The sequence below is a fragment of the Gymnogyps californianus genome, chromosome 3 (assembly GCF_018139145.2).
Source record: "Gymnogyps californianus isolate 813 chromosome 3, ASM1813914v2, whole genome shotgun sequence".
Classification (NCBI taxonomy): Eukaryota; Metazoa; Chordata; class Aves; order Accipitriformes; family Cathartidae; genus Gymnogyps; species Gymnogyps californianus.
This window is the reverse complement of record NC_059473.1, coordinates 433,770-452,999: the sequence shown is the minus strand read 5'-3', so window position 1 is coordinate 452,999 and position 19,230 is coordinate 433,770. Positions and strand designations below refer to the sequence as shown.

The 19,230-nt window shown below is 38.4% G+C and overlaps 1 protein-coding gene across 2 annotated transcripts in view; it reads right to left on the bottom strand.

The window, feature by feature from the left end:
* Positions 1–19,230, bottom strand: part of CFAP61 (cilia and flagella associated protein 61) — a 134,034-nt gene that overhangs the window by 102,242 nt on the left and 12,562 nt on the right. For both annotated transcript variants that reach the window (XM_050893300.1, XM_050893299.1), the window contains exons 2-8: positions 18,476–18,626; positions 17,196–17,346; positions 14,455–14,531; positions 13,446–13,513; positions 12,199–12,325; positions 5,705–5,837; positions 3,519–3,672 (exon numbers count right to left, since the gene is read on the bottom strand). In XM_050893300.1, coding sequence (XP_050749257.1) covers positions 3,519–3,672; positions 5,705–5,837; positions 12,199–12,325; positions 13,446–13,513; positions 14,455–14,531; positions 17,196–17,346; positions 18,476–18,618 — 853 coding nt within the window. In that variant the 5' untranslated portion in view covers positions 18,619–18,626. The remainder of the gene's footprint in view (positions 1–3,518; positions 3,673–5,704; positions 5,838–12,198; positions 12,326–13,445; positions 13,514–14,454; positions 14,532–17,195; positions 17,347–18,475; positions 18,627–19,230) is intronic.

Below are 19,230 nucleotides of genomic sequence, written 5' to 3'. Positions count from 1 at the left end.
CATTTCTCATTATAAACAGCCTTGCAGGTGTCAGAAGTTAATTAATACAAGTCTCTTCTTGTCATGTAAATATTGATATGTTGTTTCTGACTTTATCCTAAAATGAAATCACTTAATGGCTTCACCATCCACTACTGTCAAATGTAGCTGCATCACTGTTTACATATATGCTGTACACAAGTGACTGGGAAGAACATAAATATTGTTGCACTAAATGAAGTAAGGAACATGAACAAAGAGAAAATTAAAATAACTCAGTGATTGCTGGGTTGTTAGCAGAGGTAACAGTCAGCAGGATCAAGAAGCCAGTTCACCATGAAGCCTGATGAAAAGCCCTTGAATCAGTCACACTGCATCATGATGTTTTCTAGCTACTAATTCGTGACACCATATAGAGTAACAACCAAATTACTGTAATTACCCCGAAACGTAAGTGGCATATCAATATTGTGTTAAAGACAGATTTTTGTATGCTCTTTCATTATTATTCAGTGTTACATTTTGAAAGGAAAAATAATATCAACCTGTGGTCTCTACTTACAAGCTAAAGAGCTTGAAAAACTATCCTTTTTTTTTTAATGCTGGAACATAAAATTACTCTACAAAGGAATGCAGCCTGCATTTTAAATTCTCAGCCTTCAAATTCATTAAAAGAAAGTCCACATCCTCTATCAATGTAAGGTTTCTAGTGAACCTTCACTGCCTTCACATCAAGGCACAATTTGGCAGCAAATTCCCAATACAGTAGCCCGCAGAAACGGTGCAATCGTTAAAACAGCATTCACATAATCGTGCATGTGTTGTGCAATATAATAAAATATAAACTATATGTGACTGACTCTACAATAAATTCCAAGGATATAGGTTGGACCTTATATTGGAAAGGCTTAACGATGGACTACTGGGATGCAACTCTTAGATGGGCTCTACATTTACCAGAAAAAAAAAAAAAACAAACCCAAACCAGACAAGATAATTCTCTTTCAAATCACATTTTTAATAAAATGGAAAAGCCAGAGAGGAGGGGAACTGTGCTTATGAGTTGGTTGGGGGGGTTTTGCTGTAAACTTCTGTATTAAAAGAGTGGGCTTTTGTCTTTCCTTTCTTAATCAAAAAAAAAAAAAAAAAGAAAGAAAGAAAAAAAAGAGAAACATTACTGGCTTTTCCTGGAAGTTTTCATGAATACTGAAATGAATTTTGAGTCACATCTCGTGCAATAATGAAACCTGAATCATTCAGATGGAAATGGCTTTTCATTCAAATTGCTCGAAAAATACAGACTTTTTGTTTATAGTCATAAGTCAAATGTGTAACAAGCAGTAAAAAGAAAAGCTGTTTATCAAATATCTATCATCTAAAAGAATCTATTTTCAATAAACCATAACAAACTTCTGTAACTTGTGACAAGCTAATGCCTTATTGAACTGGTATTAGAAATTAGAGTAATAATAGTATACATTTGATTTTTTTTTTTCCCCTCTTTCTTTTTCCTTTCTCTGAAATTCAACTACCACAGCCTTTAGTTTCACCTCTCTCTTTTTGGCCATACTGGGCAGGTATAAACAACAATTTACAATGTTTCAGGACAACCAACACTTCTTAAAGTGTTATAATTGTTTGTTTATATTCTAAAACGTGCAAAGCTACAACAATAATTGTAATTATGATTCAGTGATAACAGAATTAATATTCCTCAGCAGTGTACAGCCATGAGCTAACTCTAATTTTACTATTAAATTTCTAGGGGCTCTTTCTCTCTAGGAATAGTATCAGAGTCAGGCTCTTAGCTTATGATACTCAAGTTCCTTCTCAGGTGTCTGAGACCATCAGTGATTTGTGCTCAAGCTATCTGAAAAAGTCTATGAATAATTCTCTCTTTCCCCAGAGCTGCCCTTGTCATTCCAAATAGAGGGATACTACTACTTTTAAAAATCTTACCTGAAGGAAACGCACAGGATCGCAAACTAGTATCAACCATCAAAACTAACATAGCTTTTAAATGGAGAGGAAAAAGAAGAGAGATAAACACGTGAGACTGCTAACCATGTTGCTTTATAAATTTCTGAAAAGCACTCAGATGCTAGATGGACATGAGTCATATAAGAACCTGAATAGAACAGTTGTTTATGCTAAGTTTTCACATTTAGAACAAGTCTCATAGATTTCCTAAACATTAAAAAGTGTGTAACACTTGTACTGTTAAAACCTATAACCACATACTCATTAAAAGGCACAGCAGCACAGAATTTGCCACAAAATAGGGCCTACAGCTTGCAGTCCCTGGACAATGAAAGCACACAAAAGTGTCTAAGGGTTTCACCAGAACCAGATAACAGTCACAGAATGGTTAAGGTTGGAAGGGACCACTGGAGGTCGTCTTGTCCAAGCCCTCTGCTCAAGCACGGTCACCTAGAGCAGACTGCCCAGGACTGTGTTCCAACTAGTTTTCAGAAGAGACTACCGTGAGCGATCTTTCTTCCTCCCTCAGTCTCATTTATGTTTCTATACATGTCTGTCACCTATTTTGAAATAATACTCCTGAAGCTCCAGGAGCACAGAACGATACAGGAGGAGATAGCTGGCTTCCTTCATCTCTTATTTGCAAGATGCTTCTTTGCAGGGGAGGGGAAGTCCATAGAAGCAGCTATAAGACTTCTTTTCTTTCCTTTTTCTGTTCCGTGACTGTCGGCTCCAAGATACCAGCTGGTGACTGCTCTGTAGCTCCCTAGTTGCCTTTTTTGCCTGCTGCTTTGTGTTCAGACAAGCAGATACGTAACAACCTAATGGTGTTTTTTTTAAATTCTATTACTGATGATTAGTAGATAGCAAAATGTTGCCGTTCTGCACAAAAAGCCCTTTGACATTGAAAAATAAAGATGACAACTGTAAATCATTTACATGACACTTCTGTTCTACAAACAGGTGACATTCATGTTACTGTTTTTTATCATTTGCAGTAATGTGGCTTGTAGATGTGTTGTTGTACCATGCTCAATATAAAAATAGAATAAAGAGACAGTCCCTGATCTCCCAAAATCTTGTAACCTAGAAGACTGCAAACAATAAGCAAAGAGAGCAGAAGTTGGACCACAAGGAAATAAGACGACACAAGTCAATGGGACAACATAATAGCCAGAGTTAACCAGCTGCTTAGCTACTGACAGACATTAGAACCAGATTTCAAAATTAAGTCTTCAGTTAACAGTACAACTGTAGCTAACGGATAGAAAATATACCTGATGCTTTGGCTTTCCAAAACTTGAAACCTAGGTTCATCCCCTACCTGGTATAGACCAGCTCCCCACAAACAACAGTCACTTCTGAGTCAGAGACCAGGGCTATCAAAATTTCTCTCCTGAATTAAAAAGTACCCGGGAACCATCTCCAAAAACCAGATACATTTAATTTGTGTTTTCTTGCTAGTAAACCTATATCCTCTTCCAATCTTTGGCAAAACCTACTCAGCAGCTAGAAATAAATGCACCTTCAATCTATCTAGCATTTTAGAAAATAGATACCTTCTTGAATGCTTGGCTTCTGTGGCATTTTGAGAATATCTTCAGGATGTGGTTTACAGAGTCCATGGAAAGGCCCTAAGTCAAAACACTCTTGAAACAAGGAAACATTTACTTGAGAACATAAGCTCATGAATCCTACTGCAGTGTCACCATCCTGAAATATAAAAGCAATTTCACACATATGTAAAAGTTGAGCACATGATTTTAGGTCAGGACAAAAAATTGAACAAAAAAATTTCTGAAACATGAAAGTTACAGCATTCCATCTCTGGCTGTGCATAGTAGAAAAGTATAAAGGAACTATTTCAGCAAAAGATTTTTTTTTTCCTTGTAATGTGTGTATTAGGACCTCTATATTAGATGTTATAATTCTTTTGTTAGCTACGACTTGCGAGAGCATTAGGATTATATATATGGACCGAATAATGACCTATGGTTTCAATAAAACATTTGTTACGGTAAATAAAAAACACATACCTTTTAACTACATACCTCCAAAAAGGTATAATTTTTCTTTAACTTAAAGTGCAGCTAAAATAAAATCTGGATTTAGCTAGCCATAATGGCAGACTAATTACTGGACACTGCTTTGTAAATAAAATTGTGCTCAAACTGAAAAGTATATTTTGTTTTCCTATGAAAATGATTAATTCAAGAAAGCAATTATATAGTATATAAACAGTATCTAATACAGTATATGGTATGTATTATTTCCAGCAATTATAAGCTCTAAATATTTTCAAGTTCTGAAAAAATCTAAGCACTAGCCTTTAAAAAAAAAAAAAAGAAAAGCAAAAGCCCTGGCAAGTATGAAAATGACAAGATCCCTGCGATGCTGAAATGGCGCATTACTCTGTATGTTTGACTATTACTGAAAGTTTCCAGAAAGTTGCAGTCTTCAGAAAGAAATACGCTCTGAAAAATGAGAATTGACATGCTGGAGGTTTTTTGGCTTTAAGCTAAGACGAGTCTAGAAGAAGGAAGCTCTTCAATTTTTAGTACTATATGCAACTTTCTGGTGAAACACATATAATCAATTTTTTTTTTTCCTTAATACTCAAAATGAAAGCCTCCTTTATAAACATAACGAAAACTCAATGGCTGGATTTGTACAGCTGTTTTATCAGGCCATCAGCACTCCAATAAAAATAAAAAAAAGTTTAATTTTTTTTTTTTCTGCTCAAACAACAAGTGATTGTTTGTTTGCCTTGTTTGCGTACCCGAACAAAAGCTGGGTCGCTGCAGTTGTCTGGCTGCTATGTAATTTTAGGCCCAAGGCTCAGCAGAGGCTGATTAACCAATCCATCTACCATATGTGCAAAAAGAGGTTGCCAGCTTCATTCTCTGCAGGGAAAATTGGCATCTATCTTGGTTCGCATGGAGGTGTCTTTCCAATCTGCGGCAGCAGCGGCAAGTATAAACTATGAGGGCCTGAAACACCTTTTGCTGGTATCATATTGAGCTGTAAATGTACAATTGAAATGTATTATTTATAAAGATAGCCATTTGTAATGTGCTATTACACTAATGGTTTATTGTTTCCCATTTGGCTTCCAACGGTAGCGATTACATGTTATGGTTTTATAAAATCATTTGCTATAGAAAGCAGACTTCTGGAATTAAGTAGGCTATGTTGCCTATCAGCTTACAATACCATGCACAATTACTAACACATGAAAAATCTTAACAGGAATTTTCAGCAGGATAACTATTACCACCTCTTTCTTATTTAAATTAATTCCTGGGTTTGTCTTTGGCAAAAATCTGACTGCCTGAGCCAGGAGATGGAAAAAATCTACAGCATTCTCAACTGTGAAAGTATTACTGGCTACTAGTTTTCACATGCAATATTAATTTTCACCGGGAATGAAAACTGGTCATCTATAATGCAAATGTCTAAAATGGCAACATGGTTTCTTCAGGATGGTCTGTTTCAATTACTTGAAAAGAATCTACACAATTACTGGGAATTGCTGCTTCATTTACTTCACAGGAGATACCACTCCTAAAGAAAGAAAAGACACAAAATATGTGGCGGAGGGCACTGCATGTGTGCAGATCATGAATTCTACCTTCCAAAAGCGAGCTTGTTCTTTTTATTCACTGAGCTGCAGTGTGAGCTGTCACTCACATGTGACATCACTAATGTTATGATTAGACAAAACCAGAGCTCATGGCAGACTGACCTCACAAACAACAGCCTGATTTTCTTCATCTTGACATTTTATGAGATCAGCAAGGAAATATTCACTATAGGTTTCTTTCAGAGTCTCACTCTGACGTGTCCAGATGGGCATGAGGTCATCATAATCTTCCAACCTACAAAAAAGAGATTAGGTAATGTCCTAAAGCTCTGTCATTAATAGGTCCTGATACTTCTGTTCTACTCTGTTAGCAGATGGACAAATATTCCAAATACCTGATCCAAAGCCTCCACCCACAAACAAATAATTTCACCTAGGACACATCCCCAACGCACGCTAAGGTGGGAGCCTCAGCACCAGAGGAGAGACAGAACCACTTCCAAAAGCCAACACAACCCACCTAAGATCTGGACTGCCCAGTGGAGATGCTTATCTTTCCCCAACAAAATACAAGGGCAGCCCAGTTCAAAATTCTCTTGCCTAAGGCATCTCAGGCCAGGTGGACCTGGGCTTTAGGCCTGATTTAAAATAATTATATTCAGTGAGCCCAATCATCAGTTGGTTAGAGTTGGCACGGATCTCAAAAAGCAACACCAGTGCAATTTAGAAAATCAGTTCTTTTAAAAAAAAAAAAAAAAAAAAGAAAATAGTGCCTTCCCGTATGGGAGAAACAGTGCTGAGTATTGGCTAGATTACTGTTATTACACACAGCAGCGTGGGAGTCACCTGGCAGAAATCGAGCCATTATGCCTTTGTAAGGTCAAGTTAATGCTCCACCATTGAAAAAGATACAAAGGCCAAAGTGCAATTATTCTCTCCCTCTGCCTCATGAAAGGCTTTCTGCATAGGTGGGAACGTGCCGCATCAAGGCTTTAACGGCCTCTAGTGCTCCAGTCTGTTCTCCATGCTGCTGGCACAAAAGCTGCCCGAACTGATTCCCAATCGGTCCAAGTTTCAGTGTTAGACTCATATGGGCCCCATACTGCATGGTTTTTTATTTAAATAGGCAACAGAGACTCTTTCCCATTAAACCACTTCAAAAAAAAAAATGTTAATTCTTAACCAGGATCAATGTAAGTCTTAACAAGAAGTTTCAGTGCTTTTACCAATGCAATGAAGGAATTCATTAGTCATATGTGCTGCGACCATGGCATAAAGGCCAAAGGCAAACCAGCTCTAACACAGAACTGCTTTCAATAAGATGATGAAACCACTATTTTTATTTATCTGTCTGAAAAATGCAAGAATTAAGTGGTCCAACCAACAATTCTGCAACTAAAAAAGCAGTGAGAAAAGTGGGGCTGTGATGGGCCGCCAGAAGGAATGACTTTTACTACCGGACTGCGGAGTTAAGAAAACCCTTTCTCCTCAGGGCCGTAAGTAGACTGCTGCCGAACATGCTTTTGGTTATCTCGGTTATCACACACAAACACACGTGGAGAACGACGAGCCCCACAGGATAAAGGAATTAAATCAAGAAGAGTAGACAATGCACTTCATCGAACATCGGAATGCATTTATGCTTACTGAAAGAAACAAAGACCACCACAGTCGGCTGCTTTGAAACAACAGGCTGCATCCTTCAGCTACACAGCGCTCAGGAGGCTAACCTGTGACGGACAGCTGCCTTGGGAGAGTCAGCGTGAGCCCATCACCTGCACCCTCCTCTTTGCAACACGCACCATCTTGGTTATAACATTTGTAACGCTCTGAGTTCGACCTTTCTTAAAAGCCTTTCGGGACTCGCATTCCTCACGTCTAGCTGCGACCGGCAGCGTTAAAAAGCAGCAAGGTCTGCCGCTGCTCGCCGGGGCCGCAGCCCCTGAGGTAATGTCAACCCGCCGGGACGCCAGCGCGGGCTCTCCGCGCTCCCGCCGCCCGGCCGCGTCCCGCTGGCGGGTCTCTCCTGCCCTCTACCGACCGCAGGCCGCCGGTAAAGCCCCGCCGAGCCGCCACCCCTCACAGCCCCCTTCGGGGGGCTTCGGGCTCCGATATTCCGTTCCCGGGCTGAAAGAAGAGAGGACCCCGCGGCTCCCGAAAAGTCTGAGGCGTTCCCGCCCTGCCGGGGCCACATGGTTAGGCCGAGACCTGGAAGGATCACAGCGGTTCTGCAGATTTGTTAATCCTAAAACTCCCGTAGCGGTGACTGATCCTTCACGATACGACTACAGTTTCATACATCCATTACTCCATACCATCGTTAGTCTCCGACTGGGATATCCTTTGCTGTATCTCCCTAAAATAAGATGCCAATAGAGAAAGATTTTTTGAATAGTTCCCTTTTCTTTAAAAGTGTTACATAGTGTAGAAACATGTTTCTGAAGATAATTATCAGGAATGATTATTAACGCTTCCCTCAGTTTTAGGGAAACTTGTATTTTGCTTCAGGCTCCGATTGCTCAGGTTTGTATGTGCTTGTATCTAAATACTTGTACCTATAATTTGGAATCTTAGTTCTGCATATGCAGCAATTCAGAAAAACAAAATAAGCTGACTCTCATTTCCACTCTTTACATGTTTCTGGATTTGGGAGAAGCCTTAAAGTTAACACAACTGGGGCAAAAATTTTATTTCTGATTTTATCAAACATGGTCTGAGTTTCTAAGTGTTGACCGACTCTAGTGTAAGACTGAAGGGCAATTTAGGTAGTATCTAGATGTTTTTTGCTGCTCCTACACACGAGAATGAATGTGACCTTCTGAGTAAGATTACCTTTCTACTAAGGGCCTCTGACCCCTTTTATTTTGACGTCGTTTCTGCCTTTTTTTTTTTTTCTTCTCAGGCCATCTGTCTGAAAGCTCTCTTCTCTTTGCCCGTCGCTCACACCCGAATCAGCCCCCCCCCTCTCTTTGCCGAGGTCAGTCCAGCGGGTTGTCGGGGCGGGATGGACAGCAAGGGAGCCGCTGTAGCCTGGGGTGAGTATCGGCTGCGTAGGCCTTACTAACGGCCTTTTTAGCCGGGTGAATAAGTGCCTAACTTGTGACCTTTAAGATGTCCCAAGTCACCGTACTACTCCATCTGCCAGGAGTTTGAAATAATTTAATTATTCTTCTGAAGGGCAGTCGCCAGATTCTTTCCTGCGGTTTTTAAGTTAAGAAAGCCAACTTGAGAAACCAGTAGAGATGAGTATCATCACTGCCCACTCAAAGCTGAAACAGCTGCCAGGGGCGACAAATTTCCAAGCCCCACATTTTTTCATTCTTTTTCACTGTTTAAGTGAGAATTTTCATTGTAATAAATTATTTCCAAAAGGAAAAAAGTACGGAAAAATATAACACACCATCAATTACTTGTCTGTAGAATTAATTCAAAAGATGCAACTAAAACGAAGTTCCAGGAACAATGAAACCCTGTCAAAATTTATAGTAATTCACATTCTTTGTATCTCAAACCAAAATAGTAGTCTTCCTCTTCTTCGCAGGCAGTATCTCAAGGGAAAAGCTGCAGTAAGGTTTTCTACTAATCAGAACTTCACTACTTCAACACAATTAATTAGTATAGCAAATCTGATAATGTGTTATGAAACCTCAAACAAACCAAATGAATTTAAGGGTAAAGGAATGAGCCTGTACTCTAATTGAAACCTGTTGTTTCGCTGGGGTAGATAGTACACACACACACCATCTCCAAACAGAATGTTTTGCCGATTGCTCCAAGTCCCTTACAGCATTCTGCTCTGTAAAACACATGACACAAGGCCACACATCAAGATGCAGATGGCAATTCTGCCAGCTCGTGGTACGTAGAGAGACTGGCCTCGCAATAGTAAATGAGACTCCGCATAAGCCCATTCATCTTCCTGCATGCTAGAAACTGTACGAACAGAACATTTTTTTTTTCTATTTTTAATGTCTTCCACCAGCACCACAATCTTTAAAAAAAAAAAAAAGAAAAACCACACAAAAAAAACTCCAAAACACAATAGCTTTTTAATATAAATACACTACAAAATTCCTATACTGCGAGAACAAGCACAATAAAGGCATTCCACAGAGCTGCAAATTTGTGAGCTCTTATGTATATGGTACAAAACCAAGAATGTCAGGATCTAGACGAGCTATCAGCAAGAAACTTAAATATAAAAGCTTAGTGGACTGTGTTCTGGCACACTACAGATTTATTTCACATTATAAAGGTCAGATGGAGAATAACTTCAAAATTAATGGTTAAGCAAAGTATCAGTTTACAGCTTCTTTTTTCCCCCCCTCTATAAGCAAGGGAAGAGGGAACAGAGATTACTCTAATCTCCTATCATTGACCCAGAACATGTTGCTAGGCAGGTGGCTGGGGACAACTTTCATAGATAAGTCTCTAAAGGGCTCCACTGAACGTTACTATGGATGCCAGTGAAGTACAACGGTGAATACAGAGGAAAAGGAAAGGCAAAGCGCCTACTGCAAACAGAATTTAGCTTACTCAGACAATCTATTGATAGATAATATTAAAGTATGAATTTATATCACCAGATACCGTGTAACTTAAGAGAAAAAACAGTTTCCTGTTAGTTTTCTAACAAGAATAATAAAAAACCAGAAGAAAATAATTTTTATTATTTGTAACAAACTACAGAAATCCCAGGCAAGATGATATCTCTTATGCGGAATATTGGTACGGCCTACATGACATTTCCAGTCGTGTCAAAAATATTTCTATTGATAATATCCAATGGCCATCAAAGGAAAGAATATGATTCGAATTAAATAAAAGACAAACATAATAGTTGGAATCAAGACATATGGAAAAACTTTAAATCCTCAGGAATTAATTCACCTACTGATAATGTCTCAGTATTAAGGTTTATTCACTTACTGATAGATGGCAGACAACTCAAAGGAAATACTCATAAAAAGCCTAAAAATTGTAGATCAAGTTAGTACGCAAATAATTTTGTAACATGTTGAAATATGCAGACCTATAGCAGGATGGTGTGAAGTGGTCAAGGTCAGGCCTCAGTCCTTTTTCTTAAAATGCTCCCAAGTCAAGCAACAGGATATTGCAAACATTGGTTAAAACTATAGGATAAAGAGCACAATCTGCAGATTTGTTTCAGCCCTATTCGGTAAAATTAAATATGTGTAAAACATCTCTCAGAGACAGGCTTCTGTCAGAATCCAGTCCGAGATGTCAGCATGAATTAACCCATAAACAAACAGGCGTGGATTTACCAGGCAGAGAGATATACCTAATGTGGCATTACCATCTGTTAGCACCGGTCGATACAGATCCCCACACACATCACTATCATATGAGATAACATCCCAGGGATGTGCTTGTGCCTAAACTTCAGTTTCCACTACAAGGACCAGAAATGCTAATTTAATCATAATCCTGCTACATAACCACATAGCAACACTTACATTTAGAACAAACAAAAGCAACTCCAGAATTAATCAGAATCAAATAAAATTATTACTTCATAAAACATTACCCTACACGCACTCTTCCCACTGTGAAGAGGAAAACAAGCAAACCAAAATTTGATAGATAGTAGTTATATTTCAGCCACACTACAGGGAAGCATCCACACAGCAACTACAGCATATACAGTCCAGCAATCTACACAGAAAAACGTAAGGCCCCACTGGGTCAGAAACTCCGCATTTCTCGTTTACTGTACACAATGCTGGCACAAGCACAGAAAGCTGTGATTTGGCATAGGCAGCAGAATTCAAATGGCAGGAAAAAACAAGAGTGGTAATAGTCAATATACAGGTAAACATCAATAGGCAAGGCTGCTGGAGAAACTTGCATCTCTGCCTGGTGTACACTGCAGGCAGCAGAGCAGATAGGAAAGAAAAAAAATAATTCAGAGTCTAACTTTTTTAATGACATTTATGACTTGAATCCCAAAACAAGAGCGAGGCTGTGTTAAAGGCACATTGCGTGAGCATATCAAAGTCTTTGCTCCAAACGGCGTCCATTGAAACAGATGACACGATGGAAGGAAAAAAGTGTTACCCCATTATTTTCTTAAGCTCTCTCGGCAACAGAGGAGGCCTGCTCCCCTGAAACACAGTGAGAGTGAATGTATGAAGTGCTTACACAGAAAAAACTGTACAAAAAGACAAAAAAGGATTACTCTCCATGTCTGAAGGACTACTGGAACTAGGGATTATCTGCTCTTATTTAATTCTTTAAGATAATAGGCCTTCCTATTCAGACTCTGCTCAACTAGTCAGAATATGACATAACAAGAGAAAATTAAAATTAAGTTGGAAGATGCTCCAAGAGACCTGGAAACTACATGCACTCACTAACATACGCAGCGATGCAATTGAGCCAGCAGACTCACAGAATAAACATCACCGACAAAAAGCGTATTATTTCTAGATAGCAAACTAGTTTTACGAAAAATACAATTGATCTTGTGATGAAGTAGAATAAAACCAGCATAATCATAGAATTACTTAATTAGGTTATCAAGGAAAATCATAGCAGTTTAACTGAGATACTGATGCTGTAAACCAAAAAAGAAAATTCTTCAAATTAACCCAGACGGGTGTGCTTATGGAAGTAGAAGGGAGAAACTGCATTACCTTGCTTTGCGAACATACAGCTGTGGGTGATACCAATGTCTGGGGCACACAAGCAAGGTAAAGTTTGTATCCGCTGCTGAACCTGGAACAGTCATCATCTTTTCAAAGACATTTCCCATGTCTGGCTCTGTGAATGACAAAAATCTGTTAGGAGCAACAGAGAAACTTCATTATGTAAGCTTTTAAATTATCAGCAAAACTGAGGAAAATTTAAGTTTTGAACTTAAACCATAGATGGCATAATGCTCTAAGTCTTTTAAGTTAAGCAGTGAAGCTGAAATGCCAGTAGTATAAACATGTGAAAGAATTATTACTGGATTAATTAACAAATCAGCATTCCAAACCTGAACAAGCTTCAAAGCAATCAGAAATTGGTAGGATCAAACCCCTACAGAAATACTAGTGTTATAACCAATCCCATATGCCACTGGAGAATCTCTTTGTCAGGACTCGTTATGCTGAAGAAAAGTTGACATTTGTTGCTAGGGTAGGTTTGACAAAAACCTTTATACAGGTACTGTTTTCTGTAGTTGACACACCGCTACAGAGTTTTTTTAGCATGACTTGGAACTAAGATGTCTAGAAATTGGCATATGAGAAAAGGTTCCAGTTCACTTCAAGGAGAGCTCCAAGCAAAAAAAAAAAAAAAAAAAAAAATCAGTCATTAAAGTAGACACTTGATTTATTAGTCTCAATTTAGGACTGAAATTCCAAGTCAGGTGCTGTTCTCTGATCAAGATGTGCATTCTCCATCTTTGTACCTCTGCTCTAAAAGAAATAATCCTAGTTTCCTTCCATGTCTCCAGCACCCCTCCTGAGCCTCACCAAAGCGTCCTCTCCCCATCTTGTACTCGCTTGGCTAAATAAGAGAAAGTATGTGATTTCAATCTCTTGACTCTATTCAGCCAGAAATCTTTGCAAAACTTGTAGGAATTTATTTCTGAGATCGTTACTCCTGTCTGAAGTCCTGTCTGTTTCTGGCAAATTTAAAGACTGCAGGAAACGGATAGACTGCTGAATGGACTGCTGGAGCGAACACGTAACCACATAAACCTCTTTTACAAGGTATGTCCATTAGAGGATTCTTTAAGGTTGTGTTTTCTGCATATTTAGAAAATGAAAACTGTTCTCAATATTTCAAAAAGCCACAAAAAAAGCCCACCACCACAGTGCATATTAATGATAATGAGATTTGTGACTGTTCTCATTATTTAATTATTAAGACTAAAACAGTATTAAATTCTTACCTAAGTTCTCATCAGCTGGTATGAAGAGAAGTATAAACTGCAGTTCTGGTACTGTGATAAAAGCTCTCCTGGACAAATAACATAACTGCATTCAGTCTTTCATCATTACACCCATCAATCAGATACAGCAGCTAGTCTTTTAATTTATAAAATTTTTTCTCCAGTGTCTCTAATCTTCCTTCATGAGTCCACATGGCTCAAAATTTAAAACTTTTACGACATATAAGATCATATGAAATTCATCAGGGCGGGGTTTTTTACTGGTTTTTCTACCTTATTTCTCTCTTAATTTCCTAATCCTTAGATTTCAAACATCCTCCTTTTTGTATCAGTTCCCCAGTGGTGAAAAAATTAAAGATGCCAGATCTCTGCTGGCAGATCTCTGACCTGGCATCTGGATGAGCTGGCTTGACGTGACAAGTAACTGTAAATTCAACAGCAACAGCACCAAGTGCAATTCACTGTTTATGTAAGTAGATTTTGAGCTATACCAAATAACGTGAGCAATGGTTATATTTGAGTACTGAGCTAACACAGTAATACATTGTGCTGTTTGTACTGTATAGTTTGCAGCCTTACCATATAATCTGTAGCTAACAAACTATCAACAGATTACCCGGGAACAAGCGTATTCCAGAAACATCTACAGCTTTCTAAGCTTCCTGCTCAGTCACGCGCTTTGATTTTTACAAGTGGAAATTTAGGAAAAAGAAAAATCAATCTGCCTTGCAACTGCAGTACTATTTCTGTGGAAAATTACAGCAAAGATACAGCTAAACCTTAACACTGTTTGGGAAGCGTACTTGGAACTGTAACAGCTTGGTTTCAAAGCCAACAGTGCACATTTCATTAATACAAGGTTATGTTTTATTACCTTCCGAGACTGTTTAGACAGAGATTTAATTTTGATCCAGTGATCACCTTAAGGCATTTTTAAATTCCATAGCCTCTCCAAATGATGGCAGGAGAGCGCACATGCTTCACTACTCAAAGTTACATATGAACTCACCTAACAATTTCTTGGGAACATCCGGCTGCGTATTCTTCTTTTGCCACAAAAAGATGCATGAACAATGTGTTCAAAGGCTACAAAATGAGGAATGAAAATCTAAACACCACGCAGCTAATATTTCTTAAGTCAACCCAAGTATTAATACGCACATTTATTTCCAATATATATGATCTGCACTCAAAATTAGTACCTTCACATATATAAGTAACTTGGAGGCATGTGTGGATAAAGGACTTCTTAATATCATGATTTGTGCTTCTGTAATATTTTTTATTTACACTCAGGCTTACTATTGTTTGACTACCATATACATACATCATTTCATATTTAACAGTATTAATTCCAGACTAACAACATTTTAATTTAAGTACAACAATTAACAACTAAATCTTAACAACATTTAATTTAACATTTGGCTGATAAAGACATTCTTTCTAGGTTTAAAAAAACCAAAAGCTCACACACTTCCCATACTCCTAAAATGGTTTTTCTTTTAAAAAAGTAAGAAAAATTAGAAAGTCTTAAGATTACATCATTAGACGCATTTAAATATCCAGTCAGAAACAGGGCAGACTAAAAGACAGCTTCATCCTATACGCCTCCAGTTAACCCGGAAAACAGTAGCAAAGGAAAAGCCTTGCGCTGGAATGGAAAGTACTATTAATTCAGCTGTTTTCTCTTGCATATTAATTTCAAGCGCTGAGTCAATGAAGGTCTACCTGTAGATGAAATATTCCTACCAAAAAAATATTTTAAATGGGAAAACTTGAGGTCTTCTGAATAGTTGAATATTCAACTAAAATGTCACGGCTAGAGTCACCAATAAATTTCAGCAACTTTAGAGCAAGAATGATTTTAATAGAGGTTACAATATATGGACCAGCACAAAGACAACAGGCTATTGTAATGAATAAACATCAAAAGCCATTTCTAAAAATCAGCCTTTTCTTTTTTGTTTGTTTGTTTAAATGCAAAAGGAAGAAGGAGATAAAAAAAAGAATATTTTGTTCTTGAGGTCCAAGAGGAGGCCCAGGAGGCAAGATTTGGCTTGTAAGTGTTTCTGAATAGTGACGGTAACCAGGCAATCCTGTAAAGCATCTTCACTAATTAAATTCTGCACAAGTCAATTCCTAATTTAGACGTTTAAGCTATCTTAAAATTTCCATGCTCTAGGAAAGACTTTTTCCTGTCAACTAGACTTTTAAGAAATTCTATTTTCAGAAGATGTCAATTTTGTGAAGTACATCTGCATGGATTTAACCTGCAGTTAACCAACGATATCTCATCTAGTTATAACTCAGAATGGGTTCAGCTGTTTTGTCTGTGCAGAAGCACAAAACACATTCTGAATCTTCCGTACGTATTTTAGAAAATAATCTCCATTCTAGAAAAAGAAGAGTTCTTCTGCTCCTTGTCAAAGTACCTTTCACTCCTGTTTATGAGCAGTAATTCCTAACATGCTCAAGCTCTTCTTTTTTTTTTTTTTGTCTTTTCTCTTTGTACGCCCCTGCACTCCGAAGTCAGCTGCAGCTTTGCTGCAATAGATATTGTCAAGCAGGCCGCCTGAGGAAGAGCTTGCAGAACTGACAGCATAGCATAACCCAACAGGAGCAGCTGCAGCTGCACAGTGAATGAAGTGGTTGTGCCTGCAATATGCCTGTACACAAAGTACTGTTCAAGTGACAAAGAAAACAGATTACAAGAAAATTACATGGTTTTTTTCTATACTCCCTTTGGCTGTAATAATTTTGTTTCTTTTAACGGCACACAGCATTTTCAAATACAATTGCTGTATTTGTCAGTTTTTCTGCAAGCCGTTGCTTAACGTCTCCCAGAACAACGTTGAAAAACTGATGAACAAACTGTCTAGAGATAATTTCAGTACTGCCAATACCTTATTATGGCATGTGCTGCCTAGTTTTTGAGTGTCTACGGTTAACATTTTCCATCTTTTCTCAACAATCACAGGATCTAGTTCCTAGCTGGACTGAATAATAGGCAGCATTTGAATCCTAAACTTCCAAGCGCCTATTTCTAGTCCATAATTCCTAAGAGTAATTCATAAACTTGACCGAGGAGCCTGTATGAAAACAGCCACCACACAGAACAGAGCGCAGCAATCTCCAGACCAGCACCAAACAAGCTTACTCCAGAACCAAGACGTTCATGTCAGCATGGTCCTCCACCCAGTCTAAGTCACCATCCTCCAAGCAGGGGTATGCTCCCTGTCCCTTATTTTTTCTCTGATGCCATTAAATTTGCATTCAGTTCTGTAAAATAGCAAAACTTTATTCCAAAAGGTGAGAAATGAGGATTCCACTTCCCTTACAGTGAGAAGGACCTTAGAGCAAGGACTCCACCTCCCAGGTAAATGTTCTGTTAGACAACATAACACCAGAGCTGGACAGGTTTTTGAATGAAGAATATTAGTGACAGCTATGATTCACACTGCTCTCAGTGCTAGCACAGTGCATCAGACGTGTTCTGCCCATGTCTGGCAAAGAAAGGACTTGCGTTCCCTAACTGCCATCCTTACAGTTACCTTCAGTTACTGCAGTGGCAAAGGCACAGGTACTCATGAACTTCTGAGCACCTGAGGGTTTAGTAAGGAATCTGATGATCACCTTCTTCAGCCCGAATGCCTCAAATCTACCTAAAATAGATTTTAGATGCCCACGCGTATTTTTCATACCCGAGCCTTAAATGAAAACTCAACTAAAATCACACAATTTACTTACAGTGCATTTATTGTTAATGTAGTTTTCATGTAAGAACGATTCCCAATCAGACTGATCAGTGATATTCCAATTTGGATAGTCCAGAAAGACAGCATGGGCTATAACCTCATTCTTCTCATTGCAGAGTGTCAAAGCAAGATTTGATTTTTCCCTGTGAAAACAATTTAATTTTGCAGAAGTTCAAGAAACTACACAAAGAAAAGTGACTGTTAATTCAGCCTGTTAGAATAGCAAAATTAACCATGTTCAAAAGTGCTCCCAGGATCGGGCCTCAATAAAACTTCATTACCCACATCCTAACTTGACATTATTGCTTCAATTCCAAATATTTAGTGTATTCTGACATTATAACAATTCACATGATTTTTCAAACCCTCAATTACTACGAATTCGATATGCAAGACTTAAATGCTCCCTCTTCTTTGTATGTTTCTTCATACATCTATTTTTTCCCCAAGTAGCTGGTATCTGAGACATGCCATTAAGTCAAGCAGAAAAAAAACCTAAGTGACCCATCAGCATTTCACACAGTCTGTCTCTGCTGTTCATCACTGCACAGAAAGATGAAGCGCAGAAGGTTCATCACCATCTCCAGTGATGAAGACATGGTAACAGAAGACTGCTACAACCACCCATTTCTGCTAAGGACATTGCCATGCAAGCAGCTAGGATACAGATGTCAAAACACAAACACAGAGAACATTAGGTATCTTGGGGGCATGAAAAGAAGAGGCACATTGAAACGTATTTTACGGCAGATTGAGGCTGTCTCCCAAGGTAGACTAAAGAGAGGCAAAAAGTAACCAATTCCTTTTGTCAAGGGGAAACTGGAAGAGAAGGAAAAGATTTACACATACACAGAACGGTCATGGCCACACAGTGATTAAAAACCCTAGTCCCTGCCCCTCTACTTCTATCACTCTCCAAGAGGCAAAAGGATTCTGTTAGATGGAGCAGACAGCAGACGTTGGAATTTGATGGTTTCATCACGTATTATTCAGAAGTATTTCTTCTGAACTTTTATAAAAAGGAAGCTAGTAAAGAGTCAAATCTTGTCCACCACGCTGGCAGCAGTGATCCAAGTTTGCACAGTCATGCATGCGTGACACAGAGAAGAGATGGAAGCAGATTTTCTTTCCCTTTTTGTGAATAGCATAAAAAGTCATTATGCCGCACCACGTAAAGGCTCATAATGTTTTCTGCCATTTTAAATGTAACATAATTTCTTGAAGTTTCCTGCAAGAAAGGTAATATAATGTCCCTAAAATACTGTTACTTACAAAAGGTACATGACATCAATCCTTCCAAAAACTGCTTCTGTAAAATGGCTGAAGAGACAGATAATATCTGAAACATCATGTAATTCTGTTCTTCTGGCACTGACGACTTCTGTATTTCCTCTTGAAGAAGTTATTGTAGTCATCTTATAGACTGCAACAAGAAAGAAAACATTGCTGTTCTGGCGGATCCCGCTGCCATCCATTGTTCAACATAGTTACTTGAAATGGATTTTTATAAAAACTATGAAGAAGTGCAATTTGGATGGATTTAAGTGCCTAGTTCCTGCAGACCTCTACCTAAATGCGTACTGCCTGCATATACATACAGCATGCAAACAGTGCACATGTAGAAATACAGCAGGCAATCATCCCTACTGTATGTATTCTACATGCTACACAGGAAAGAAATGTTTTTAATGGGCTGCAAACTCCTTTTACATTTATTCATCTATAGGCATTTGCATGCTATCTATCAGAACAGTGCCCATCATTAATAATTTCAAACTTAACAGCCTTAAGTCCACAGGGTTGGGAGGATCAGCTGCAAACAATCAGGGTAAGAATGTCCTGGTAACATTAAACAGCAATTTCAGGTAAGTTAAGTGTATTTTGTCCAAAACAGCTCCTCAAATTTCTTTAAGTCAACAGCGATGCTTAAATTTCAGAAGGAATTTAAAGCTCTATAGCTTTCCTGCCCAGAAGAAAAGTGTTTTTGTGATTCCACATTCACAGAATTTGCCAGGTCCAAGTGATTT